At 36.4% G+C, this 6,743-nt stretch overlaps 1 protein-coding gene across 1 annotated transcript; it reads left to right on the forward strand.

Annotated features, from left to right (window-relative positions):
- Positions 1 to 962: 962 nt before the first annotated feature.
- Positions 963 to 5,293, forward strand: LOC120349268 (the record flags this gene model as incomplete). Its single annotated transcript, XM_039419235.1, has 4 exons — positions 963 to 1,091; positions 1,511 to 1,593; positions 3,468 to 3,588; positions 5,138 to 5,293. Coding segments are annotated over exons 1-4 (489 nt in total), but the record flags the coding sequence as incomplete, so codon positions are not given.
- Between the last annotated feature and the right edge of the window lie 1,450 nt (positions 5,294 to 6,743).

The raw sequence follows: 6,743 nt of genomic DNA on the forward strand, positions 1-6,743 counted from the left end.
GGTATTGCTATCCTTGTCTATCATTCAACAAAGCGCTATAGCGCTATCTCTTCTCGCTTTCTCTGTTGCCAGATCGGCTTTCAACAATGTCGAATTAATCATTAATTAACAAAATATTCATCTTAGAATAAGATTCATTGTGAAATCGTTGAAAAATATAATTTCTTGCTTAATAAAACTATAATTGATCATGTTAGGCGAGATTAAACAGTTGATATTACATCAATAAACCTGTATCAGCTACCGTCTAAGAAGGCATTGAGGAGACAGAGGATCGGCAACTTTTTCTCGTATCTTTCTCCACTCCATTATAACGTGAACCTCACTATAGTGGCTACATACGATTATAGAAAACTTTTACTTCAAAGTGGGATCCACGTTATAAAGTCAGCACCTGATTAACATGGTGTTGCTATCCTTGTCTATCATTCACAAAGCAGATAAAGCTATCCGTTTTTGTATCAAATTATAGTGTTGTGTATCAAGTTGAGATGATACCTTATCATATTAGATTGATACTGTATCATGTTGTGGTTGTTATTGTCTATGGTGAGGTCCACGTTGAAAGTCAGCACTGATTAACATTGGTGTTGCTATCCTTGTCTATCATTCAACAAAGTAGATAGATCTATCCTTTTCCCAATCGTGCGGTGCCAATTGTTTATAGACTATGGAGAAACATGCACTGAAATTTTTCTCTATTATGAATTCATAATTAAATCATGAGAAAATATATTTTCGTTCTAAATAGAATATATTTGAGACAGAGTTGATAATTATTAAGAAGAGGCAACAATTAATATTAGATCAGAAATATGGATGACTTGAATCACAGCTACATCTACTATAGAAGGCGGTGGGTGGTAACAGAGAATCGGCAACTCTGTAGTCCTATCTTTGCACTGACATTATAACGTGAATATCATATATGTGAAGCAACACTTGAAAGTATAGAGAACAAAATGGCTTCCAGTTTGCTTCAAACGGTGCTGGCCATGCTGCGCTGTGATTGGTCGAGCTTAGACACGCCTACTCTCTCACTTTGCGAAGCTAGAAACAAACTGGTAACCGTGCTCATCAAGGATCTAATTGTAATCTTGAAGAATTTATAATAAGCCATAAAACATCCTCGGTAAATAAGAATGTATATGCAAAATGTCAAGTTAATGAGTTGAGTAGTTGAGACGTGATGTGAGCGTCATTCGTCAATTTCCTATCCCCTACGTGTATAAGCCAGTTCTTTTCTTTATATTTATTTATTCGTGGACATAATCACAAATCATATAAATTAGAACAGAATAGCAGGTAATCCTTGCTCCGCAAAAGGTCTAATTGAAAACTTGACTATCTAAAAATGACTAACTGAAATCTTTACCTATCCCTACGTGCATAAGCCAGTTCTTCCCTCTATTATATTATAGAAGATTACTGGCTGTAGTTCAAGTTAAATAATTGATTTACTTTCATGTAAAATTTTGTATGATGAATTAATTATAATATCTATTAATTTTCACAGATTCATTGCAAGGAGATAATACAGAAAGGCAACACTAAGGATATTGATGCCATGCCGTTCATAGGTGGAATGGTCATGTAAGTATATAAAAATATTTTCTAATAATCTCCTTCAGATTTTCAATGCTTGTTACTTGTATTTCTGTTCTGTTCAATATTTAATAGGGGGGCACCGAGCTTCGCTCGTTATTCTATCCTATACTATTGAACGAGCAACTTCTGTTTATATGTTAGATGTTTGGAGGTTATATGTTTGTATTTCACCGGATCTCGAAATGGCTCAACAATTCTCACGAAATTCAGCCATAGTAAAGTTATAATCTAAAGATACGATTGCACTAGGTCTCATCCCTGAGAAAAATCGCTGAAGACATTTCGACATTAAAAGGATAATTATTATCATCCTTGGAAAACAGTGATAATAATTATTTCGTCGTCTGTTGGTGATGGAAGTGAGTGAGCTAGTTCATGTGTGTGGGACTGTGTCAAAATTATGACTCAGCTGTTGAACTTTGTAATCATTCAATCAGGTACTTAGTGCCGGTTGCAAAAAAGCCGGGTATTTTCATTAGACCCATTTAGACCAGCTAAAAAGCAAACTAAACTCAGCAGTATTTGTTCTTAGAACCGTGAAGAAATTGCTGGATGCAGGAACGCTTAGAAGTGTTTATTTTGCTGTGATCCATTCTTTCTTTCATACGGTGTTATATTTTGGGGCAATTCAACTCATGCAATACATATATTTAGGATTCAAAAGTGGGCAGTTAGAGTGATGGTGGGTGAATCTATTAGAGCAAGTTGTAGAGATATTCAAAGAGTTAAAGATTCTCCCACTACCGGTGTATATATTTAGAGGCTATTGTTTTATTGATAGGAATAAAGATAGGTTCAATACAGGAGAGTTGTTCCACTCATACAATACCAATATAGACAAAAACTCAGAGACACATTCATCGAACTGGTATGTATGAGAGGGGGGTAAAGAGTGCAGGAATTCGGCTTTATAATTCATTGCCAACACGCATAAAATCTCTTACAGGTGAAAAGTTCAGAATTAAGGTGAGGGAGGAGTGTTGCAGGTTTGTCCTTATTCCAGTGAGGAATTCTTTTTGCATTATAGAATGCAAAGATTGACGACTTAAATTATAATTGACAAATCCTTATACCCCTTTCATAGGCGGTCAGTGGGATGAAAAAATGAAATGAAATGAAATGAAATTCAATCCTGATTAATTCCAGTAGATCCAACTTTTTGAAATGGTCTTCTCTGATTTGTTCACGTGAAGTAATCAGGATTAAAATTTTAACCGGCTTTTGTTGCAATTGGGTCTTAGTGAGGGAATTTTTGCATTCCTCTGGGAATAAACTCAATTTACTGTGATTAGATAGAACATTTCTGTATGAATGTTATTATAATTTCTTCTTTCGTAATAATTATTTTATGCTTTTGTACTCCAGAGCGAAGCTCAGTCCCTGATATTTTATGATAAACAGAATCACAGCCTACTATAGATAGAGTAAGCCATGACAGAACACAATACTCTAAAATGATCGTGTTTATATTTTACAGCTGGCTATACGGCAGCTTATGAATTTCGGGGATGCGATATTTTGATTTCCCAGCAAATCACTCACTCACTTTTTACTATCCACAGACGACGAAAGTCTCAGCTGTTTCAGCCAAGGATGAATTATCCTTTAAGTCGTTCAGCGAGTTTTCCAAGGATGAGACCTAGTGCAATCGAATTGTCATATCATAAACCTACTATGTTCCAAATTTCGTGAAAATCGTTAGAGCCGTTTTCGAGATCCGTTGAACATAAATAACCAGATATAAAATATATGAACAGATATACAGAAATTGCTCGCTTAATATAATAGGATAATAATAGTATGTATTATTTTTGGGGAATTTAAATGCAAATAAAAAACTATGTATTTGTTATCAACAGGTCTCTACTGATGTTGCAACACGGGATGATACTCAATGACCCCGCAATGATACCCGTAAATGGTGCCGGTTCACTGAATTTCACCTATTTCGCCATCTACTATCTGTACTCACACGAGAGGGTAAGAACAAAACAAATCATTGCCGATTCTCTGCCTTGCCACTGACTTCTAGCTGATATGTGATGTGATATTAACTGTCATTCTTGTTTAAAATACTCAATTATATTTTATTGGTAGAGAAGATTAAATTTTTTTAATGATTAATAATCAAGTCATAATGAGTGAATATTTTGTCAATTGTTATTTCTCTACATTGTAACAACCGATCTGGCAACGATGCGGAGGAGAAAAAGGTAGAGCTATCTGCTTTGTGGAATGACAGACAAGGATAGCAACATCAATTTAATCAAATACTGCCATTATAACGTGGACCTCACTATAGCAATTTAGTGTTCGACATACCGACAATATGATACAGTATCACCACAATAGATAGAGTATCATCTCAACTGATACACAACACTATAATTTGATACAAAACAGGATAAGATCTATCTGCTTTTGTGGAACGATGATAGACAAGGATAGCAACACCAATGTTAGTCGAATTCTGCTATTATAACGTGGCTTCACTATAGAACAGAACAACCACAACATGATACAGTATCATCTCAACTAGATACCCAATAACATAATTTGATACAAAACAGGATAGAGCTATCCTTTGTGGAACGATGATAGACAAGGATAGCAACAACACCAATGTTGATCAAATACTGCCATTACAACGTGGACCTCACCTAGAACAAGAACAACCACAACATGATACAGTATCATCTCAAATTGATACCAAGACCATAATTTGATACAGAAACAAGATAGAGCTATCTGCTTTATGGAATGATAGACGAGGATAGCTACCCAATGTTAATCAAATACTGCCATTATAACGTGGACCTCCTATAGAACAAGAATAACCAAAACATGATACAGTATCATCTCAACTTGATACACAAGAACATAATTTGATACAAAACAGGATGGAGCTATCTGCTTTGTTGAATGATAGACAAGGATAGCAACACCAATGTTAATCAAATACTGCCATTATAACGTGGACCTAACTATAGAACACAAGAACAACCACAACATGATACAGTATCATCACACATGATTCAAGTATCATCTCAACTTGATACACAAGAACATAATTTGATACAAAACAGGATGGAACTATCTGCTTGTGGAATGATATACAAGGATAGCAACACCAATGTTAATTAAATACTGCATTATAACGTGGACCTCACGATGTAAAGACTTGATCGAATGTCACTATAAGGCTAGGCCCACACCAGTTAGTCAAGACAAGACAAGACATGATCGGACACGTTTAGTCACAATACTTCACATTGTTATTCATGACGCAACTCACAGATGATTAGTCATTGCAATTAGACATGCCTCAATAAGCAGCTATGTGAAGTATTGTGACTAAACGTGTCTGATCATGTCTTGTCTTGACTAACTGGTGCACTCTCAGCCTAACTGTGAGTGCTGGATAGATCGTAAGGACCTTTATTACAGGGCTTGTTATGCATGGCCTCCATCTTCTACATTATTGCTACAGTAAATATGATAGGATAATCTATTTTTATATGTTTTCTAGGACTCGCTTCACGGGAAACTGGCCAAGGCTGTGGCATTGACGGCCATCTTGATAAACTACGCCCAACTGGAGAACGAGAAAAATGTAGAGTTTCGTTTCGGCATAATTGTCACTGTTTTAATGTTGACATTGATTGGAGCTCCCCTGTTGCAGCTGGTAAGTTGCATAGGAATAATTGACCGAGCGAAGTGAGGTCTAAGATTCAAGTCGACGGTTCGAATTTCTCTTGTTTGAATGTTCAAATGTTTAATATGTTGCTCATTTACGGCGAAACGCGGTAATAGATTTTCATGAAATTTGACAGGTATGTTCCTTTTTAATTGCGCGTCGACGTATATACAAGGTTTTTGGAAATTTTGCATTTCAAGGATAATATAAAAGGAAAAAGGAGCCTCCTTCTACGCCACTATTAGAGTAAAAATCAGACTATAGAATTATTCATCATAAATCACTGACAAGTGATTACACAGATGTGTGAGAAGCGCAGTCTAATTGCTGTATTTCCATAAGGTCCTAGTTTCAATCAGGTACTTGCAAAGACATTAAAGAGATATAGACCCACAATGCCTATGCCTCCCATGATAGCTCTTACTTGAAATTGAAGGCCGCCATTGGGGTATTTTAGCACGAGATATTATATCTATATAGCCTATTTGTAATACTATAGATCACAAAGGCATTGGTGGCATTGGTATGTAATAATCTTATGGGTTGCCCCCTCAATGGCGGATTTCAATTCCAAGTACGACACTAGCGCTGCATATGAGTCTATCATCTTTAAGGTATTTGGGTACTTGTAGATGAGAATACTGCGTGAGGTCTACTGTTCACAGAACTACTAGTAATCACTAAAATAGGAAATATTCACATACTAGCCGTCAGGCTCGCTTCGCTCGCCATATCCGTCTAGCCAGGAATGGCTAGATGGACCCCCGACTGGATCGTCCAGGAATGAGATCAGCAGGCTCGCTTCGCTCGCCTGCATTTTTCATTTGAGCATTTTTATCATATGTTAGAAAATCCAGTCGGGGGTCCAGACTAAACGTCTGGCTAAACGGATATGGCGAGCGAAGCGAGCCTGACGCTAGTAATATAATATCCCAGGATTGAAGTAGCAGTGCCCAATCATTTTTTCCGCGATAAATGCATTTAAATCTTCAACTTGGTGCCAACCTAACAAATCAACTCAATGCCAACCGGACAAAATTATTAATTTAGTTGCCAGTTAACAACTGTTTCGAAGAGGTCTCTATCTAGATTATAGTTCTATAGTAACATATGATATGGAAATTTCAATCATAATTAAGAGATTGGGAGAAGAAGAATATACATGCTAAAAGACGACTTTAAACCCTTTAAAACAACCACTTGGAGTTAAATATTGCCAAAAGATTTCTTAGTGCGCCTCTAAAGGGCCAACTGAACATACCTACCAAATTTGAACGTTTTGGTCCAGTAGATCTTTAGTTATGCGAGTTAGTGAGTGAGTCAGTCAGTCAGTCAGTCAGTCAGTCAGTGAGTGTGTGCCATTTCGCTTTTATATTATAGATTATATCAATTGATGTAGGCCTATCTTCTATGGCCTAGAGCAACTCAATTTATATAA

The sequence above is a fragment of the Nilaparvata lugens genome, unplaced genomic scaffold (assembly GCF_014356525.2).
Source record: "Nilaparvata lugens isolate BPH unplaced genomic scaffold, ASM1435652v1 scaffold8983, whole genome shotgun sequence".
Taxonomy (NCBI): domain Eukaryota; kingdom Metazoa; phylum Arthropoda; class Insecta; order Hemiptera; family Delphacidae; genus Nilaparvata; species Nilaparvata lugens.